At 33.1% G+C, this 22,181-nt stretch overlaps 1 protein-coding gene across 3 annotated transcripts in view; it reads left to right on the top strand.

Annotated features, from left to right (window-relative positions):
• LOC139691107 (uncharacterized) overlaps positions 1 to 22,181 on the top strand; it is a 59,676-nt gene that overhangs the window by 5,001 nt on the left and 32,494 nt on the right. For all 3 annotated transcript variants that reach the window (XR_011701568.1, XR_011701569.1, XM_071588870.1), the window contains 11 exons: positions 5,401 to 5,535; positions 6,044 to 6,181; positions 6,274 to 6,438; positions 8,537 to 8,679; positions 10,514 to 10,685; positions 13,838 to 14,052; positions 14,958 to 15,126; positions 15,236 to 15,383; positions 16,914 to 17,080; positions 18,156 to 18,376; positions 19,212 to 19,425. Coding sequence is in view for 1 of the 3 variants with exons in the window: in XM_071588870.1 (XP_071444971.1) it covers positions 5,401 to 5,535; positions 6,044 to 6,181; positions 6,274 to 6,438; positions 8,537 to 8,679; positions 10,514 to 10,685; positions 13,838 to 14,052; positions 14,958 to 15,126; positions 15,236 to 15,383; positions 16,914 to 17,080; positions 18,156 to 18,376; positions 19,212 to 19,425 (1,887 nt within the window). In the remaining 2 variants the exon portion in view is untranslated. The remainder of the gene's footprint in view (positions 1 to 5,400; positions 5,536 to 6,043; positions 6,182 to 6,273; positions 6,439 to 8,536; positions 8,680 to 10,513; positions 10,686 to 13,837; positions 14,053 to 14,957; positions 15,127 to 15,235; positions 15,384 to 16,913; positions 17,081 to 18,155; positions 18,377 to 19,211; positions 19,426 to 22,181) is intronic.

Below are 22,181 nucleotides of genomic sequence, written 5' to 3'. Positions count from 1 at the left end.
TATGCATTCTTATTTTTAAATATTTCATGAATGCATCAAACTTGGAATATTTATGTGTATAAAATTATGATTTTTTATTTAGTTTTTAATAGAATAGATAAGAGTTTGTAACCTTTTGTAATGTTGTATTTGTTAATGTTTAAAAATTTTGGCAACAGCTTCAACTCGTTTTTTCCTGCAAGGGAGTACAATAATCATCATAATATTTTTCAGGTTGAGCAAATATCAATTATTTGAAAATATTTTTGCTTGAATATTTTTTGGGGTATTCTAAGGTTTGTGACATTTTCTTACCACATGTCGAGTAGTTTGATTGAAAGTGGCATCCTCCATCAAGTTAGCCTCCAGCAAATATTTATTTTGTTTTCATTAGTGACCCGCGGCAACCATGCCTCCTTCCGCATTTCAGTGAATAGTGAGCTACGGGAAACCCTCATAAAGCCTTCATTTTGGCCCAAATATGTGCACGTCGGAAATTATTCTTTTTGGAAGACACGCCCGACAACATCGACAGGGTAGCGAAGTACCTCAAGGTCCTGCACATTAACATTCAATGTCTTAGTAACAAGTTGCTGGATCTTGAGGTCCTGATGAGTGAATATAAACCTCATGTCCTTTGTATTAATGAACACTGGTTGAAATTAAGTGATTTGAAATTTTTAAATCTACCTGGATATTCCATCGTCGATGTATTTTGCCGTTCAAAGCATAGAAATGGAGGTGTATTGGTTCTAGTTTCACAGTGTGTGCGCCTTTTCCCGACCTGTTTCTCACAGGATTTTCTCAATGAAGAGTTGTCCTTCGAGTCCTGTGTCGTGGGTCTCAGTGTAAATAATGTCGCATATCATTTATTATCTATCTATCGTTCTCCCTCGAGTGATTTTAGTGTTTTTCTTAACAAACTTGCTAAACTATTAGAGCTAATTCATGATGCTATACCAAAACCTAATTTAATTATAACTGGGGACTTTAATTGTGATTTCGCAAGTAATTCCAAAGCCAAACAGGAATTCTTAGATATCCTCACCTCTTTCAACATTTGTGTTACTAATACCGAACCCAATAGGGTAAACGGCCTTTCCTCTACTATTATAGATAATATCTTAACAAACATTGATTTGGGAAAAGTAAATACTGAAGTAATCAAATCCCACATATCAGATCACTATCCTCTTCTATGCAAGATTTTAATTTCTTCTCCTAGTCACTGCAAAAAAATTTATAAAAGGCAGTTTACAGAGCAAAACTTTATTATCTTCAATTATATGTTGAAGTCTCATGATTGGTCTGATTTATACCAACTCAGATCCTACAATGACTCATTTGAGTATTTTTATTCTTCATATCAATATTACTTTGACATTTGTTTTCAAATTGGTCTCCCACAAAACTAGAAACTTGTCCTTAAATACTAGAAACCATTGGGTCACCGATGAAATACGATGCCTCTCGAAAAAAATGAAGGAGTTAGCTATCTCTTATAAAAATAAATATAACTCGATAGACTGCTTGGAGTATAGAACACTGAAAAAAACGTACCGTCAAAAGTTACAACTGGCTAAAAAAACATTTAACAACTGTAGAATTCTCAATGCCAATAACAAATCTAAAGAAATTTGGAAGATTATAAAGGAAGCTAAGTGTTCTATCAATAATCATCTTGATTTCAAATTACAGGACTCCACCGGTAATGTTATTTCTGATTACTCTCAAATGGCATCCAACTTAAATGACTTCTACTTGTCCCACCAGACTACTACAAATACTCCAATTCCTGTTAATTATCCTCTAATCCCAAGCCTGTCTAATTCATTGTACCTGCTTCCTTGTACTGAACTGGAACTGATGAACATCATTAAAAAATTCCCTAACAAAAGTAGTCCTGGTACAGATGGTATCCCAGGGATTGTGATAAAAAAATCAATTAATTCTATCAAGGAACAGATACTCTTCCTAATTAATAAATCCCTACAACTTGGTGTTTTTCCTGATGCCATTAAAATTGCCAAAGTTGTACCACTTTATAAAGGGAAAGGTAGTGAGCAGGATATGAATTCTTACCGTCCAATATCTTTATTAAACCAGATAGGGAAACTATTTGAAAAGGTCTTCCATAATCGACTTACATCATTTCTTGAATCTTTTAATCTCTTGTCTGGCTCACAGAATGGTTTTAGGAAATGCAGATCTACATCTACAGCCACCTATCACCTCGTAAACCTAATACTTTCAAATCTTGATAATAGAATTGAAACCTTGGGACTATTCTTCGATTTTTCAAAGGCTTTTGACCTAGTTAATCATCAGTTACTCTTGTCCAAATTAGAACACTATGGCATCAGAGGTATCCCTTATAACTGGATCAAATCTTACCTCAGCGCAAGGCACCAACAGGTTATTTTGTTAAAGAACGGTACTAATTTTACTTCTCCTAGTAAAGAAGTTACATTAGGTGTACCCCAAGGCTCAGTCTTGGGCCCTATCCTATTTTTACTTTACATTAATGACTTACCAAAAGTTCTGCAGTCAGTTCCAGGAGCCGAGCCAATTTTATATGCTGATGACACTAACGTAATTGTATCAGCACCATCGTTAAACAACTTGACCTTGACAGTAGCTAGAGTTTCTGAACTTCTTTGTGAATGGTGTTCACAAAATTCTCTGAAACTCAACCCTGACAAGTCTGGACTCATATACTTCTCTAATAAAAATAAAGCCCCTGCTTCATTGGCCATTGACCTAGGGGGAACGTGTGTACCCCAAATTTCTAGATCCAAGTTTTTGGGAGTTGTTATAAATAAAAATGTACCATGGGATGAACACATATGCAATCTTCGTAGCAGGTTAAATTCCATTTGCTTTCTTATTAGAAGTATTAGGAAATCTGTAAGCCTTGATATCTTACTTTCAATTTATTACGGAGAATTTTATTCTTTAATTATCTATAGTATTCTGTTCTGGGGTTCTTCCCCTCATTCTGATTCAATTTTTAAAGCTCAAAAATGTTTAATTCGATTAATATGCAATGCTCCCTACAATGCACCTTGTCTTTCCTTCTTCAAAAGGTTAAATATTCTGACTGTTCCATGTATTTACATTTATGTCGTATGCATTTTCGCTAAAAGTAATATATCCAATTATATGACAAATGACAACATTCATTGTCACCAAACCAGAGCCTGCAGAGACCTGCATCAAACTTATTGCAGGACTTTAAATACATCCCTGGGGCCTAAATCAATGGGCCTCCTTGCACTGAACAGGTAAAGGATCCAGTCCTGTTCAAAAAGAAATTAATATCATTTTTAAGGAAAGAACAGTTTTATTCTGTAATGGAATTCATGGAGAAAAAATAACCATACTGAATATGGAATATATTTTATGCAAAAAATTATTATTGTGTCATGCTTTTCTGAATTTCATCATTGTTTAACATCTATATGTACATATGACGTGTCCTATACACTTATCTGATGTATCTATTACACTGTGTCAGTGTCTTCTGGGCAAATAAAGATTATTATTATTATTATTATAAATTTCATAAGCAAACTTTAAAATCGCTCTCTGTCATTCCCAGTAGTGTTTTTTTCTATTTCACTTTCTTGTTTCCTCAACCTCCTCCATTTCATCTTCATTTTAATTACCTCCACTAATCTTCTGACCATACCATTCAGCTCTCCAGCAATATCCCAAAATATCTGCTGGTTTTATCAATAAATATTCAGTCTAATTTTATGGTCAATATGGATTTTTTCTTTGCTGCACCCAAGCAATTTCTTCACCTTCTTATGGAGCCATTCATCTTTCCCTTTCTCTAAAATTTTTTCCACATAATTGCTGAGTATCATTACTGGTCTACCATTTTTCCTTGGCCATAATGGTTCCTCAACTGAGTTTATTATTCAATTCTCTATATATTTTTTCCCCGGCTTAGGGTTCATGCTCCTCTATTTCCTGATCTCTTTCATCCTTCTAATCATCAGAGATGAGAATACATAGTACAAAAAGTAGCGAGGCTTAGTTATAGTTACTATTCTAAATGTTTTCATTAACATACATATTTGTTTAAAAATACATAAATAATTACAGTGACAAGTTAATCATAGTTAACTTTGACAACATTTAAAAAGTGGTCATATGTTATGAGCTCAATATGACAAGACATTCCTATAAAATCTATTTACATAAAGTCACTCGTTTAGTGACAACTTCTATTATATTAAAAGAGGTTAATACATTTAAATGAGGATTGCCAGATATACTACAACTATTAAGTAGCTATAAGAAGAGATGCAAAAAATAAATTTTGTTCATTAGGATTTTAGAAGTTACTCTTATGTTTTGAAGATATGTATCTGTATTTGAAACTTCTGGCTTTAATAATGAACTTTAAGGTCTCTATGAACTACCCCAAAACTGATTTTGAATGTATTGTTTTAGACAGAATAAAAAAAGTCGCAATTAATGAAAGTAACAGTTATTTTCTCAAAACAATGAGATGGTTATTAATAACCGGTATATTTTTCTTAAGCAATTGAAAATTATACCTAACAAGGGTTCTTTACTGTCACTCACTCTAAATCATTCCTAATCTTCTCTACTATAATCCAAAGATTCTTATTTTCTTTCCATGTTTCCTAGTCCCACTGTTTCCCTTACACCTTTCATAATTCCTTGTCTAAATCTGCCAACTTTTCCTCAATAGCTATCACATTTTATCCCAACAGTTCCATTTGCATGCCTCAACTTTTATATTTTATTCCTATAAAAAAGTATCAACATTCCATGTTTGCACTCTCCGCCCTCTTTTTTTTATAAAGGCACCTCACAACTACTAAATTTTAATCTTCATTTAAGTCTGTCCCAAGAAAACTATGTAAAATGATAATGCTGTTCCTCAGTGTTAAATCTAACCATAATACAATATAATGTTCCATATGTACCAACACTATTACGGTTATTGAATCAGATGTTAGTTATTATTGAACTCTTCGTAATAAAAAAATTACTTTATCCCCACTGGCATTTCTAATTCCTAAACCGTCTAATCCAACCCATCTCCCATTTGCTTCTACTTCATTTCAATCTCCCGTCAATATCTGGTATTTTCTTCTCAGCATGTTCCAAATTCTTCTATTTCTAAATTTTTGGTCGCATATTTCAAGAACTGAGCTGCTCTTCTCATTTATATTCCTATACGGGAGCCACGAATCTTGTCACTACCTGCTGTAAGTCATGTGCCATGCACACTTTTATTTTAAAAACTAGATATAAATATAACACATTAATAAAAGCCAGTACTGATATTTAACCATACAGAAAAAAGCATACAATTATATATGTCATATGTAAACACAATTCACTAGATAATGATTTACTACATACCCCACTTTTTAGATGAATAACATAACAATGCAAGCATACAATGGACCACTGTCTCCAGATGAATACATGGACACCAAATTTTTGCAAGCACCTCCTGAGTCTGCTATCCTGGAAGAGCCATTTGAAGTCCTTTACAAAGATGGACTGGTAATGAATACCTAGATCAAAGTCTATAATCGACGAAAATACACTCAATCCTTCAGTTAGTCATAAAGTTAATTTAATTTTTTTTTTATTTCAATTCACAAATATGAAAAGTTGGAATGCTGTATTGAAATTAACATAAATATGTAGATGCATATTCTTTGAACCTGCATTTATAACAGACTCCATGTGGAAAAAATGTATTGCATGTTCCTTTTGTACATATCTTACAATTTAGTTCAATGTTTAAAAGTTTGAGTTGATGAAAGAAAATGAAAATAGAGCTACTAATTACCATTAAAATATTTGTAAGTAAAAACATGAAATTGTTTAACCTTCAATTATTTTTTAAATGATACATTTTCCCCAACGTGACTATTCCACTGAAGTACAAGGAAAATAAAAACTAATATGATGCTAACAATATTTTTTTAAATAATTTTTTCTATGCATTATTTTTTGGACATGAATGATATAATCTGACATGAGGGATGTCACTAATTTTGAGTAGGTACAAGTCATACTTTCAAATGACAATGAAGAGGAATCTTTGTGGGCTCTCAATATCAAAAAGTCAATTGCAACAATATTCCAGCTGGACATGAAGAAATTGCACTTGGATAAAAGCAATTCATTTCACTCTGAAGAGGTAAGAGGTACTCCAATCACCAAGAACTAAAAATCACAAAATTAATCAAATTTTTACTGTTTTCACTCATCAGCTTTCTTTTACTCAACTAGAAATCCATATACGGCCACAAAAGGACTGAAAACATTATTCTAGTAAATGAAAAAGGGCGTGCAACTCTAAGAAAAATGCTAGTTCCCTTAATTCCACCAAGTAATGAAAATGTATATCATAAATGGATCAACCTTGATGGAATTCAATGTTCACATCAACATCAAGTAAGTGAATGTTATTCTAAGGACAATTGTCCTTAAAATAAGGTTTTCATTGCAACTGGGTATGAATTATTTTTCCTTCCTAGAGTTCATGTATACAGCAAAACATCTATTTACAACACCCCAAACACATCGACACAGAACTCTTACATTGCATTCCATATACAGAATAAATTATTGCAGTACAAGTAATAGCTTAAATGGAATAGCAAATAAAAAGTGGTATAACTACGGTCAAGAATTCAGAGTAAACAAAATGTCCTTCATCATATATAAACATCAATTCTACAATAATAAATGTGATATGGTGACAAATTCCATTGAATAAAAAATGAATTTCAGAAATAAGGAATTCATCACTATATAAATGTACAACATTTTCAAAACCATAAGATGTATTGTTCAATGATTGACACGGCAATGGACATGTTCACGTCATTGATGTATATGACTAACCATCTTAGTAAAAAGAGATGTTTCAGGCGTGATATGGTGGAATGTCATAATTAATTATAAATTACTAATGTTTTCCACAAAATAAAATTTAATAAGAGCGGTTTCAATGTCACACTACATCATCATCAGGACCTGATGATGATATAGTCACATTGAAACCGGTCGTATTAAATTTTATTTTGTGGAAAATTATTATTTTTTACTAATATCTTAGTTAGATAAATCAATGGTTTACTTGGGATGCATTCTCATTCTCACTTCAACCTAACATCCGCTTAAGAAAAATGCAAAGTCAGGAATTAATAAATTTCTTATAAAATCAGGAGAAAGGTATGAATGTTTTTAAAATTTCTAGAATATGATATGAGAGCTTGTTGATGAGTTTTTTTCTTTTAGTTTTGAGACCAGTTTATGCTTGGCTTAGGTCATTGTGTACGTAGGCCCTGAAAATAAAACCAAAACCTTAATAGGAAGGAGCAGCACAAGAAGAACCGATAAAGTTTGTAACATTTGGAAGAAATTTGGCAAAAAGATAGAATGTCATGCTAATGAAATGCAAATTGCCCAAATGATTGGGTGACTTGAGTGCAGTTGGGTTGACCTGCTGCAGAGGGAGTCGACCAAATGGTCAGACAGAATGGGGAGGATGGTTGGGAACACTGATTTAAGAGCAAGAGAATCCGAATTTCAAGGTTTTTGTAAATTTTTTGGGAATTGCTTTGGCAGAGATGATTTTAATGGGCTTAAGAAATATTAGTTTGTCATAACAGGTAACTTCCAGATCAGTATGGGAGTTAATAGAAGATATTGGCTGATTGGAATGACACTCAATAAAAGTGAGCATATGTGACATGATAAGTGAATCTAAGTATGGGGTTAAGATTAGACTTTTTTCAAAGGCTAAAATTATATTACGGGGCAAAATATGAAGTTTTGTCGAGCAGAAGCCAAGAAGAAAAACTAAGTGGGTGAAATGAATGGGAGGGTGAAATAAAGTGGACTACATTTTACAATTAGTTTCACATTGGAATTTTTCCACTGTTAAGGGTAATTTGCATATAAGAGAAGAATCTGTTGAAGATGATAGAAATAGAGCAAATATGATGGAGTAAATGTTGGCCTAAATTATCTGAACTGGTCGATTTGGATAGGGATAAGTAGAGAGATACTATGATTTCTAGAAGAGTGGTTGAGGAGGAGATAGATATAGGGAGAGGCAGTGCCAAATTCATTAATGATGTTTGATAAAGACACATACAAATTACTTTTTTATAGCTGTAATAATAATTTTGAAGGCCTACAGTGATTTAGAGCACACAGAACTACAGCATTTTGCCTTGTAAATAGTTGAACTTTCATAAACTAATCTCTGGTGACATGAATGACAATGAAGGAAATGAGTCACTCATGAGAAAAATAGAACACTATGATGCCATTACTTCAGAATATTGGTCAAATACATATACAGAAACAAGTTTTATAATGAAAAATCTATCAAACTTGTTTCAACATAAAACTTAATAACTATGTTTTTGCTTGTAATAGCAATCATATTTTATAAAAATCTAAATGTAATATTTACTCCTTATTGATCAGAACTATCAAAAGTTACTTACACATTTATTTAAATGACTTTCAATTTCAGGATACCTTCGATTCACCAAGTAAGAGGTCATATGATTTTAAAACTTCTGGTGGGAGCATTGTGATTGAAAATGTTACAGCACATGGACAGGTGACCTTTTCACCATACTCTGAGGGTGGATTTACTCAGTATATCAAAGTTGTGTAAGTGTTTTGCAGAGAATGTTTCAGTCACCTTGTAATTTTAATAATCCAAAAATATTATTACTAATGCTGCCATGATTTTCATTTATATAAAAATATTCTTTAATCAAAACAATTGCAGTCATCATAGGTTCTCTTTTATTTTTTAGCAAAGGTATGGAATGTCTCTAAAAGAGCTACAAAATCAATAAACATGAAAGAAGGACTTACTTCATAACAGGATTAAGTCCCTAGAAAAACATTTTGCCAAACAATTAATGTATAAATGATATAATTTATACTTTATTATAAATATATTTAAATTTTATGATAAAAGGATTGATAAAGGAGAGCTGTCCAGAAAGGATCCAACTATACAATATTTTGAGAAAAATAACCTGCCTAGAATAATGAGGTCTAAGTTTCCTTCGAAGTACTCTCCTCAGGACCTCACACACTTATCCGAGCATCTCTTCCACTTTTCAAACCAATTAGCAAAGTCCTTTTGCAGAATGGCTATCAGCTGCCTCAATGCATTCTGCTTTCTCTCACCAAATGACTGTTGAGAAGACTGGGCTTTTGTTTCAGGGTCAAAGACCCATGACCTATCTCCAGTTGACCATTTTTATCAATCCCAGGTCATCATTTGCAGCTTGGGGCAAGTCCCCTGCAACACATAATTCCTGATGTTGATGATATAAAAGAGAATGTCATGAGGCAGTCATTTACCATTCTGAAAAAGGACTTTGCTGACTGTATAGAAAATTGGATGAGACACTGGGATAAATGTGTGAGATCCCAAGGGGAGTACTTCGAAGGGAACTAAGGTCTCATTGTTCTAAGTAGGCTAGTTTTCTCCAAATACTGCATAGCTGGATCCTATCCAGAAAGACCTTGTACTCCTTGAATATGGATACACAAAGACATAGATTTTGGTGTATGTACCTATTTCATGATATCTTGATCCATTATAAATAGTTTTATTCAATGTAGCATTTTATAAATGAATTTTTTTCTGCTGTTAACAAAAAAGGTATTAAGAGATTTCTAATTTAGCAGTGAGTTTCAGTACATTGATCAAGAGCTCAAATAAAATGCACTCACATCTTAGGTACCAAATCCATGGGGACATTGATTATTCTATTTTTTTACATGGCACATGGATGCAGCCATTGGTGGTGGTGAGCCCACCAACATTTAATTGTGCATTAAAATTACAATTTCCATAAATGAAAACCTATTCCATTCATTTTCAAACTGACTATTTAGTGTTTTCTGAAATGAAATTGTTATGAGCCTCATTACAAGGCAAAGAGAAAGAAGCAGATGAGATTAAAAGATGAACTGCAAACACATTAAAATTTAAAATGTCATTAATTTTATACCGTAGCTTATTGTAGGTTCATATTATTCAACCAAAATAATATAATTGAGAATGACGACCTAGTACCCTAAATAATAAAATAAACAAATAAAATCATAAAATAAAAGGACACAGAGTTATAACACTGCTGCATACATTGGGCATCATGTTGAATACTTAGATATGTGATAACTGTGATTTTTTTACATGTTTTGCAAGTCCACCCCCAACTTCTTTATGGTAATAGGTACATTTGTTTGGTGCATTATAATGAATCATATGATTATAAAATTAAACTAATTTTTCTGTTACATGTGTTGGTAATGATTTTAGATTGAAATGCTACAAACCAAGTACACTTGAAAGATTTACATGTAATATACTCGTGTATCTGAGAAACTTGATTTTTAAAATAATATTTCATTGATAAATCATTAATAAATTATAAGAGTATTAAATTTAAAGACAATAAGAATTTTTTACTCTTTCTAGGCAGGAGTTCAAGCTGATAATGCAAACCCAAATGAAATATGAATATCGTACGAACCCTGGAAAGGAGCACAACCCAGTATGTAATTATGCAGGTTTTGATGAAAAACTGGGGACTCGACTTAATTCAGCAGGAGAACAAGGTCAACCCAAGAAGGACAACCTTATACCCATTGTAAGTTTATGCTCATAGGATTTTGTTATTCAGCGTTGTTTCTGAGATCGTTTAAATCAAAATTGATGACAGAATAAATTTTCATCATTATTTCTCCATGTTTATTTCAAACATATAATTTTGCTCTGAATCTTTGACATTTGCATGAATTATTGAAACATTTGAAATTATGTAAGGTTGGGACATTCATCCTTACATCAAAGTTCAAGACAGTATAGTATTGTAAATACAAGAGGTTACTGTTTATTATCAGTACAAACCACCAAGGATAAAAGGAAAATTTTTGGACGACAGAATCTAAATTTTAAAATCCTTTGAAGAGATAATAAATGCAATTAACAGAAATTCGTTTGTGAGGGTAAAAAAGAAACTTTACACTTCCACAATAAAGATTCATCATCATCAGGTGTGTGATTTTAAAATATTTCTAAATCTACACCTGCACAATACATACATCATCAGAAATTCATTTGATTTTAAAACATTTCCACATCTACATCTACACAATATCCTGCAAACCACCGCAGGGGCGTGTAGCAGGGGGTGCTAGTTCACCACCCGTAAACTAGAACATAACACATGCAAAACCAAATCATGCCACCTCTACACAAATATTAGTTTGTTCATACACTCGACAACCTTAATCACACGAAAGAAAGTACTTACATGTAACAACATTCAATTACAGGATACACACAATCAAATCATGCTGTAGAACTGTTAAAAAGATAGGTCTACTAAATAAAAAGAATAACATGAAGGAAGAAACATGCAAGATATCAAGAAATATATACACTCCCAACTCTAATTATCTTCTATGCAATTACTGTCATGTTTATTATGATCTCTAATGGTTCAAAGAAAAAATGGCATTTTAAATCTATCCATTCTACAATAAATTTCCCTCATTTTCTGTTGGTAATCTGATCTACCATAGTAAGTGGGGGCTTATAATATGACCTTAATGTCCTCAGATAAGTAACCAGCCTCAAATTTACACCGTAAATTTAGCCAGTATTTAAGCCTATGGTCAACTATTGGCTTCAATCCTAATTTTTCCAACAGTGTTGTGACACTGCTACCTTGTTCATAACAACTTTTCACAAACTTAGCTGCTTTATTTTGCAGTCAATCTAGTTCCAAAACCATTTAGAGCACTCGACTGGACATTGAGGGATCCAGGTTCGAATCTTAGTCAAGGCGAATGATTTTTACACTCTGAAATTGTTGCATTGAAATCACACTTCCATAATATCTCAATATACTATAAAGCAGAGGTTCACCTCTTCATTGAATTGCAGTTGGTACAATGTTTTTCCTTCCCCTGGTTCTTTGAAAGCATATAGATGCTGTGTTTGATTGGCTATAGGAGGTATTTTTTATGCCCTATAATTTTGTGGGAGGAAAATTTTCCAATTATCTCTTTATGAAGAGCTAAACAGAAATCCTTTGAAGGATTCTCATTCAAATTATCCATTGTCAGAATTAAGAGGCATTCAGAAAGACTTTCCTTTTTTCTTCTGGTCTCTTTTCTTTGCATCAAAAAATTTGCTAACTATCAAATAATATATCATATTTCTGAACAGTTCTGGGTCCCATGAGCATTGTAGACCTATATACAAAAAACTAAAGTTTTAAATTTCTATGGTCTGTTTGAGCTATACAGCCTCAAGCACAGTATGCACAACCTTAACCTATACACAATATAGCCATATGATCACTAAAATAACACAAAATTTTAAAACAATTAAACACTGTAAGCTGTCAAAGTTCTGCCGTCAGTCCAACACGTTAGTGATTTTCAAGCTTCCAAGCAGTGCCTGCGCAGTAAGCAACTTAAGGTTTAAAAATGAAACTGATAAATGAATGTAAACAAATCATTTGTATTCTATCAATAACTATTTTGAGCTATACTTTGGGACTCTTGTCTTTTAAATGCACTGCTGTCCTTTGCATACTTGCTCATTCTCCTATTATGTAAGGTATTCATATTGTAAATTATTATTATGACAATGTTATTATAACCATTTCTCAAAATTTTTGCATGCATCTTTTGTTTTTGTATGACATATCTTATATTTTACCATTGTAAACTAATGAGATAAAATAATAAATAAATTAATTGATACTGCGCTACACTGATGACATTTGCATGGATATTGTGGGAGTGCTGGAAATTATTTTAGCGCAGGCGGTGCTAGGAAATACTAATAAAGCACATATAAAGCGTTTGAATGAACAGCAGATTTATTCTGAGTGCTGTGGATAATAGACCAAGGTCAACACGGAAAGATATATGCCATGGGCGCAACGTGCACAAGAGGGATGAACGCTCAGCGGGGGTTGAGGCATGACTGGTTCCGCGTGGGTCAAAATGCCTCCTCGTAGGTCAAGCCTAGGGTGACACCTCGCGGTACACCCCTGAATCGCACAAACAAATGAACCGCCACAGATATAACCATGGCATAGATGAATAAAGATTACTACTATTATCGTTACATTCTGTAATCTCTTCTTCCAAGTATCTGGCAAGAATTAAGTTTCATTTGCATCATAAAGGTTGGAGACTCGAGATGGGTTTTGCAAACTGGATACTTCTTCTACTACCACTGGCTAGGTGGCTACCCTGCCATCAGGTTACATGAGAGGAGGAGGGACCCCAATACAATGGCCTTCTGAAAGCCAGCTGCAAGCATATCTGCTCTAGTACTATAAACTGAGATGCACTCAAAGCTCTCTAAAAATGAACCCTTGACACCAATAAACATGTCTAAGACGATGGCAACAAGTTTGACAAAATCATTTTGGGCACATATGCTAAAGTTTGCAGAGTAGAACTTGGTATTTCATCTGCTTTTCTATCTCCTAACCATTCATTCTTACTTCAGTCAGAGCTAAAAACTCAATTATGAAAAAGGTATGCATAAGATGAGTGAGGAAAACAATAACCAGACCAAAGGATTGGTGAAAAGCAGACGTCAGCTCCTGCAATAGTTATAATTAATATGACATTCATTTTTCTCTGGACTGTCCTCTAAAGATCATGCTTTCATATGAGAGCATTCCATTTTCCAATGATTCCTAACACTATTTCTTTCCTTATTTGATTTTCAAAATCAAAATTTCTGAATTCCTTGGAATTATTCTTTTAGGTTCAGAAGCATCTACAAAAACTAATTGACATTTTGGATGAAGTTAATGTTGGTGGACATGAGGATGAAGATAGTTTTATGGAAAAGAAGAAAGAGCAAAATCACTTTGCTTCATCTTGGCTGATGAAGATTCTCGAGTATGCAGATTATGAAAGCCTGAAAAATTGTTTCTCCCAGATTGGCGTTGGTACTAGTTACAAAGAAGAAACAATGAGGTATGTGTTAGCTATGGAGAAATCCAATGCTAACTAGGAATTTTAGCTAAAGAATAACATTATTCCTAAGCACACATGCTACCTTGCCTCTTATAAACAATTGACAGGAGCCAAAAAACTACTTCAAAAGAATGTGTCTGAGAATTGAAGTATGCATAGAAGGTGAAGGAAGCTAGGGTAATCACTCACTTTCACTATCAAACTGTATTGTCACAGTTGTGATATGCCTTTATTTTGTGCATGAGATAACAACATTACCCCCATTTCATGGAAAAAAATTAGTTTGGCTTAGATGCATTAATCATACCTGGTTTGAAAAATGTATATTAAAACTCACATTCATACATAATTTTGCAAAATTATTAATTGCCTAAAACTCATCCTCCAAATTGGAATATTTTGAGGGAATGCACTTACAGATGAAATGCTCTCTCCACATAGCCCATGTAGGAATCAGTATTACATTGAAAAAACCTCCCAGCTTTAGGAAGCAAACTTAGGCCCTTAGGGTGAGAAACCCATACATTAGCCTCCTTTCACTCTCTGATAAATAGTTTAATGTTGTTTGGGATGTCAGGTTGTCTTGTTATACAATCCTAAGAAATGGGTGATGTTCGGTACACCCAAAAACTACCTTAAAAAGTAGTTTACCAATTATAAAAATTTATTTTTAAGTCCAATTTGTTGGTCCCAATAATTTTGAAATAATGATGTTTTACTATAATATTTGCATAAAAACTACACCACATATACACATCAGACAATCATTACCGTAATTTTAGGAAGTCTATTCATAGATGTAATATCAATACTTGATCTCATTATTTATTTTCACAGGGTTCTATAATAAGTATCAACCAGTTAAGCCGATATCATAATAATAATTCTCATTTTTCTACTTGAAGGGACTTGTTTCTCGACGTTCTGTCACAGGTTGGAACAAAAGCATCGATAACCCTCTTGACTGATTTAATAGTAAGTCAAAGCCTCAAGGATGAATCATCTGTGCAGGTACTAAAAACAATACCATTTTATGCACGACAACTTGATGCTAGTCTGTTGGAAAAATATGAGGTAAAATACAATTTTACTTACAAAATGTTACCAGTGTCCTGCCATATGTTCAAAGATAAAATTAGCTTTTCCTATATTTATCTATTGAAGTAATTATTTAAATCCACAGAGTGTACTTGGAATAGATCACAATGACCAAATAAAACGTGCAGCAACTCTTAGTTTTGCAACTCTTGTCAATAGAGCATGCAAACATGATAGGTGCCCAGCAGAAGTACTTGAAAAATATGTCCTGAAGTATTATGAACTATTTAAAGGTAAGACACATAAGAATAAGAACAATAATTCATTTCATTTCTGTAGCTTAACCTAAAATATTTACATATACAATTATCACATATGCAAACTGGAAACTGATGCCTGATACCAGGTGTGAGGTTTCATGAATCGATACCAGATAAGAATGGTTGAAATATCAATAATACCTTGGTCACCCATATGAAAATAGTGAAATTTAATGTGCTAAATTTCTTTACTAAGTAATGAGGTGTGGACTATGGTAGTTATTCCACATCAAAGTGCACTATACATGGACATCTCGACGTTTTAGCTTATACGTACACATAAGAAAAATCTCTCCTAATATGTCCTATATGTGCTACTTTCGTGCATAAAAATATTCAGCCAAGGCCTATATCATGCTATGTAAGGTTTACAGGGAGTCTTTTCTTCCCTTTAGTACAGATAGGAGATGGTTTAGAATGTTTAAAAAGGGGAGACAATCAGTATCAAAGGAAGGAAGATCCTGAACTCCAGTCACTGCTTTAATGGAAGCACACATTAACACTGCCATTGCCATTCTGAGAGAAGATCAAATTGTTTTACAAATACTCTCAGAAATACTGAAAATTTTATTGGGTGCTTTCCACATTTGTAAACAGAAAAAAAAGCTCATGATGTGTTTGAATGTCAATGTGAAATGTGTTTCTCACCCTACCTTTGGTTTAGACTTAGCTCAATGTGACTTTTTTCTCTTCCCAATGCAAATAAACCCTTTGTGTAAAGCATTTTTCATCAAAAGAAGCAGGCATCGGCAAATTGAAAATGTTTCAACTTGCAATGGCTGCCAATGCAATGCTGGAATCAAATCAATGAAACTTGAGCCACATATACATTACATATCAAGCTAAAAATATAGCGTAAATATGCATTATTACAAAGTAAAGTTTGTGAAAAAATTTCTGACAATTCACCATTGAGCAGCTCTCATATGTCCATTATAGTGCTAAAAAATAAATGAGAATAGATTAAGTCTAATGAGTGAGGTAGTTGCGAGAAACACAGCAAGCATATGGATTTCCCTGAATGGCTGCATTCAAAGAAATTTAAAAATTTGAAATAAGAAAAATATTATACTTCATATATGCATGTGATTTTATTAACTTTAAGGATGCAAAGAAGGAAAACTTGGTCATAAATTAATTTCGGTATTACTCACAATAAAGAGAGAGGACTAAATTACACTGGCAAAAGTCTGTTGAAGTCAATGTTTTTAGCAACAAGCTACTCTAATTCCTTCATTGGCGACTGCTAAGTTTTGAATGAAAGTTGGTAAATTTAACAGTTGCTTGTCAGAGATTACTTTTCCAGTATCACCATTTTTTGTCAGTATATGCCAACCCTGCCATATTCTGCAATGAAAACTTATTTTATTTTGTAATGAAACAGTGATTCATTATTCTGGCATATTTAATGGATAGTTAAATATCATCAATCTATGGATTAAAGAAGAAAGTTATCATTAAAATGTTAATCATTACCAGAATATTTGGAAATTTTACTTGTAGATGCAACAGAATATCAATGGCAAATGAATTACTTGGAAGGACTTAGTAATATTGAAGTAGGAAAAGTAGTGGAGTATCTCGAGCCCATTATAAAAGGAGATCAGCCACATTCTCATCACATACGTTTTCTGGCAATGTGGGCAACTAGATTCCAAGGCTCTGAAAGAGTAAGTAACTCCTATATGTAATATATTGACTGAAATATTTTTCATTATGAATAATTAGAATACCCTAAATATAGTGTTATGACAAATATAATGATTGAAAGATATCAATGTGTTTATGATCAGAATAGTAATAAGATAACAAAAAGTAAGAGCAAAAATTTAATGCACGATCAAAATTAAGCAAAATACTTGTTCTTTATGAAACCTGTGAAGAAATACAGAAATACACAATTTTAAAAGATTTTACCATAAAATTAGCAAAATTTCACACTTACTTTATAGGCTCATAGTAATTTTTTTCTGGCCTAAATTTAAAAGTAGATTCAACAGCAAGTAGGTATCCTGACTCCCTTTTAAAATAAGAGGAAATGCTTTGCTGTCGCACTGATTTTCTTGTATTTCCAAGATATCATGACAGGGCCCTGGAATTACCATATATTCTCAAATTTACTACAAACAACACTCCAAAGTCAAAATTGTCCATGGATATTCTACATGTATAGGATTGGTGATGCAAAGTACTATGGTACCATTAATACAGGAAACCAGAAATGAACAAATTTTAAGAACAAAAATTACTGTCCTGGCAGGATCGCCAGATTATCAATATTCCAAATCAAGGATAATTAGCAATACCCAAACACAAAAAGTATCAGTGACTAGTGAGCAATGTCTAGCATTATTACAAGAAATAAGACAGAGGAAAGAAAAGTTAAAGTAGCAGGGGAAATTTTTCCATTCCAATTTGTAAAATACCAACATTTTCACCACATATATACTGAAACAAACTGATACATGCAACAGTCCTAGACTTCAATTTATCAAAAAAAGTTAAGTTCAAAGAAACAAAAATAATGGTATATTGGATAATAAAAGTTTCTGGAAACTGGACCTAATCATGTTATGAAAAATATAGTGAATGAAAGATATGTCCATGTTCATGATCATAATAAAAAAAGTTAATAATAAGTAAACGATTTTAAAATGTTTGCCATTTGTCCATTTATGCTACATGGTTAAATCAAAATTATTTTAACATCTACAATTACTAATCTGCAAACTGTTTTTCCTGCAGGTTGAAGAAGTATACTGGCCAATATTAATAGACAAAATGCAACATCTTGAACTTCGCGTAGGGGCTTTTGTTATTTTGCTTCTGTCTAAACCAACACAGGACAGATTTAACAGCATAGCAGCAGTTATGGAAGAAGAGATAGAAGGATCTTATCTTTATTACTTCTTTTACAGCACAATGCAATCTCTTGCTGGCACTAAACACCCATGCTACCAGATAATGTAAGTGAAATATTAATAAATTGCAACTTGCTCAATTTGAGCTACTTCCACTAGTTGTTCCCAATAGCCTTTTAACTGAATATCAAGGTACTTGACTTGATCAACATCTGTTTATTAACTGTGAGAATGAGTTAATTACCTGAAATATAAAGCTGCATGACTGACTGGCTGACACAATTATAGATCACTTTCAAGGTTCCTACAAAGCCAAAATTCCAAACCATATCTTTCTATGGGGTTCCTTAATTAGACACCACACTTCAGATGGGTTGCAAAGCTAATAGAATATGAGGGCTTATTTGTTCGTTTTTTCCAACAATAACCAAAATACTTTTGTCCTAGACATTAACAAACATACATTAATTCTAATTAATAATGTAGTATAACTCTGAAGTTCATTTATAGTGAACAAGTTCAATTTAATTACAATAAATTATTTAACATAATAGCAGAAATAATTATGGAGTCATCAGCAAAAAATATATACAGATATCAATAAAGCTAAAATTGTAAATTGGTACATCCTCATTAATTTTTTTTCGCGATTCACCAGCAGTTATTTTACATTGACTTTTATAAGAATTCTGAAGTTGATATGTTTTAATTTTATACAAGTACAGTATTATTCTCTTGTTTTCAGTTTAACTTCATCTTTAAAATGGGGCATTAAAAACTGGGTGAAATGATGTTTAATTGTCGAGTCTATTAATTTAACAAATAAGTATATTACACTTGGATATTGTTCCTGCTATTTTTATGTATGCATGGGGGTATCTATACTCTTTGATATCTGATTAATATCAAGGTGACAATAGCATAACTTCTATGTTACTAGGAAAAAACCAGCACAGAACATCCTGCAATATGCCAAAACACCAAAAACATTACTTTGGACTGGAAATCATATCTCAGATTATATCGATCCTGATAATCACTTTGGAGGACTCCTGCAGCTGTTTATGGTGGCTAATCCAAATACAGGAGGACCTAATGTCTTATACTTTTTGCACAATGATCATTTCCTGGGACATTCACGAAATATGTTCTCTGTGAGTACTCTCTTTCCTATGGTGATAGAGTATAATACAATTTTTCAAGCCCCAATTTAACTCTTTTCCTGATTCAACACAATATTCACTTATCTACAGCCATTGTCTTTTATCACCTAGGTAAATCATAAACTCCTAGAATCCTCAATTTTACGGATGCTGAATTTACATATTTTTTTATGAACTGGATAGCTCTCCATATAAATCAATGCAATAAAAACCATTAATTTATGTTTTTAAAACCTGGAAAATAAAACCTCATCTCCCCATAGAGATCATGAGATAATTTTAATATTTTTCCCCAGGTTGCCTTTATAACAGTATGTTTTTTGAATAAGTATGCTTATTGGTTAATATGTTAGTGTTTGGTAATAAACTGGCGGAAAAGAAGTTATTCAAATTTTAAAACGATTATTGGACTAGTTATATTTCATGAGGTAATCTTAACAATGTGAAATTTTGTGGATTTATTCAAATGATAGGAATCTTTTAAAAATCACTTCTTACTTTTACTTCATTTTCATCATGATTAACATAACTTAAACATTTTTAAAGAAAATCAAAATAGTAATATCAAAAATAAACTTAAAATTCTGGAGGAGGTTCATGCAAATACAGGAAGCTTTCTAGTACATAGGAAATATTCCTAAATAAGAAGTCCTCCATAATTGTTTTTCTTAGGCTTTTGTTTATTTACATTTACTGCACCTGATTGTAGGTATAAACAATTGTTGCCATTTATACTATTTATTTTGTTACAATTCTATGAGATATTTAATTTTACCAATGCAAAATAAGGGACACTGTTTACCCTGTAATAGGTGAACAATGTTTTTTGAAGTGCAATTGTTGTATGATAGAATTTGAAATATAGTCGGACTTTTAGTGGTTGTTAATATGGTAAAGGAGCAGATTTTGCATCATAGTTGAAGGAAGGAAGAAGACCCTAATACTTTGAGGGAGAGAGATACTGTTGGTGATTTGTGAGCTTGATATCAACTGTCGTGAGTCACTGGAGAGGGAGAAAGGGAAATTTTAATGTCTAAGAAAGTGAAATTGGGACCATAGGTCAAGAAGGTAAATTAAACATAAATAGCCATTGATTTAAGAAATGACTTTGGAGAGGGGGGAATAGGGGCCAGGGAAAAAGATTGAAAATAGGTTATCCATGAATTTGAGCCAAAAAAAATGGGTTTCAGGATGTGAGAAATAATTATGCCAAGAATTTGTTTGAATTCAATAGGAAACATTCTTTAGCCGCGGTAGTATTGTCACTAGGGTAAATGTTCAAAGTGAATTTAAAAAGTTAAAACTCTTCTGAGAGTAAAATGGCTGACAGTAATTGACCATCTTCATTTTTCTCAACTCGCAGCGAGTAATGTTACTTGGCTCCCTACAGCCAACATGAAATAATTGTCACTAGGTACTTTGAGGGTGCTGTGGGTTGTGCACCAACCATTTTAGTGCCCAGTTCATGGGGGCAGGCTAGTTACAACATGCCTTAAGTATCAGATGCACTGAGGAGATTGTTGAAGTTCTAAGGGACATTTTTCTTTTGCATTCAGAAAATTAAAATGGTTCTGAAATGGATTCATGAAGTCCCTCAAAACCTGATTGAGAATATCTATCTCACCCATCTATTATGAATAAAGTGATTACTGGGAAAGTGACCCAGAAACTTCTTCAGTAGGGGTTGCAAGGGAGAAGTTTGACCCTAGTATTCAAGGTCAGTCAAGCTAAATAAGAAATACTGAGACTCATTTATATTTATTATGCTACCTTGAATTTATCCTATATGGCTAGTGCATTTGAACTCCTCTGAACGAGACTGCAAATCATCAATGGAAGTTTGGAAAGGCTAACCAGGCTTATTGGTATAACAATGCCACCAAGAATCCTCCCTGTGATGGGCGTACATGAGATCAAACACCTTACTGTGCTTTTAGTGCACAACAGATTCCTAAACTTTTGGAGGGAGCAAGATTGATCCATAAACTATCTTGGTGGGCAAGATATGACATCACTCCTTAGGGGTGTAGTATTGGCCTAGTGAGCCAGTCCACTCCTCCTAACTTATTAGATGGGTCCATAGCATGGCATCAGTCAAATCCTATTCAGGATAGAGCATTGTCCCTTCTACAAAATTCCGAAGGTCTTCTAAAGAAAACTTCCCAGTTCTCTCATTTACAGATGAAGTACAGTCTCTAGAGCTTGTTCTTTTGCAGCAATGGACAGTGGCAATGTCTCTAGAGGTTTCAAGTACAAATAATTCCCTACCTAGATGATTGGTTGCCAGAGGAAAAGGATTTTTCCTTAGCATTTTGTACTTTAATCATCAAATGGTACAATGTAGCTCCCTGAAAGAACTGAGAGACTATTGGATACAACCTGAGACAGGGTGGCTTAATAAAGACCATAACTAAAATAAAGATTTTAGGGGAAGAACTACAGAGGAAGATAAAAGATGCATACTAAGATAAATACAAAATGGAAGATGCCAGGATAAGAATCCATAGGGGAATGAAGAGATTGAATTGTAATAAAATTTTCTCAATTCTACAAAACAAAATCTCAAAATGGTACTCCTTACTGATGACAGAGTTATCCCATGTCTTCTTGATTCACATGTTAGTTACTGCTAAAGCTGTGACCTGGCGAACTTTATTTTTTTCTGACACTTTTCTCCATGCCATAATTTTGCTTTTGTAACCTTTGTATTCAAATCATCTTCATCTTTCACAGGTGATATCTAGTCA

This window comes from Hetaerina americana, unplaced genomic scaffold (genome assembly GCF_022747635.1).
Source record: "Hetaerina americana unplaced genomic scaffold, ioHetAmer1.1.p SCAF_1, whole genome shotgun sequence".
NCBI classification, from domain to species: Eukaryota; Metazoa; Arthropoda; class Insecta; order Odonata; family Calopterygidae; genus Hetaerina; species Hetaerina americana.
Note: the sequence above shows the minus strand (reverse complement) of the source record. Positions and strands in the feature narration are given on the sequence as shown.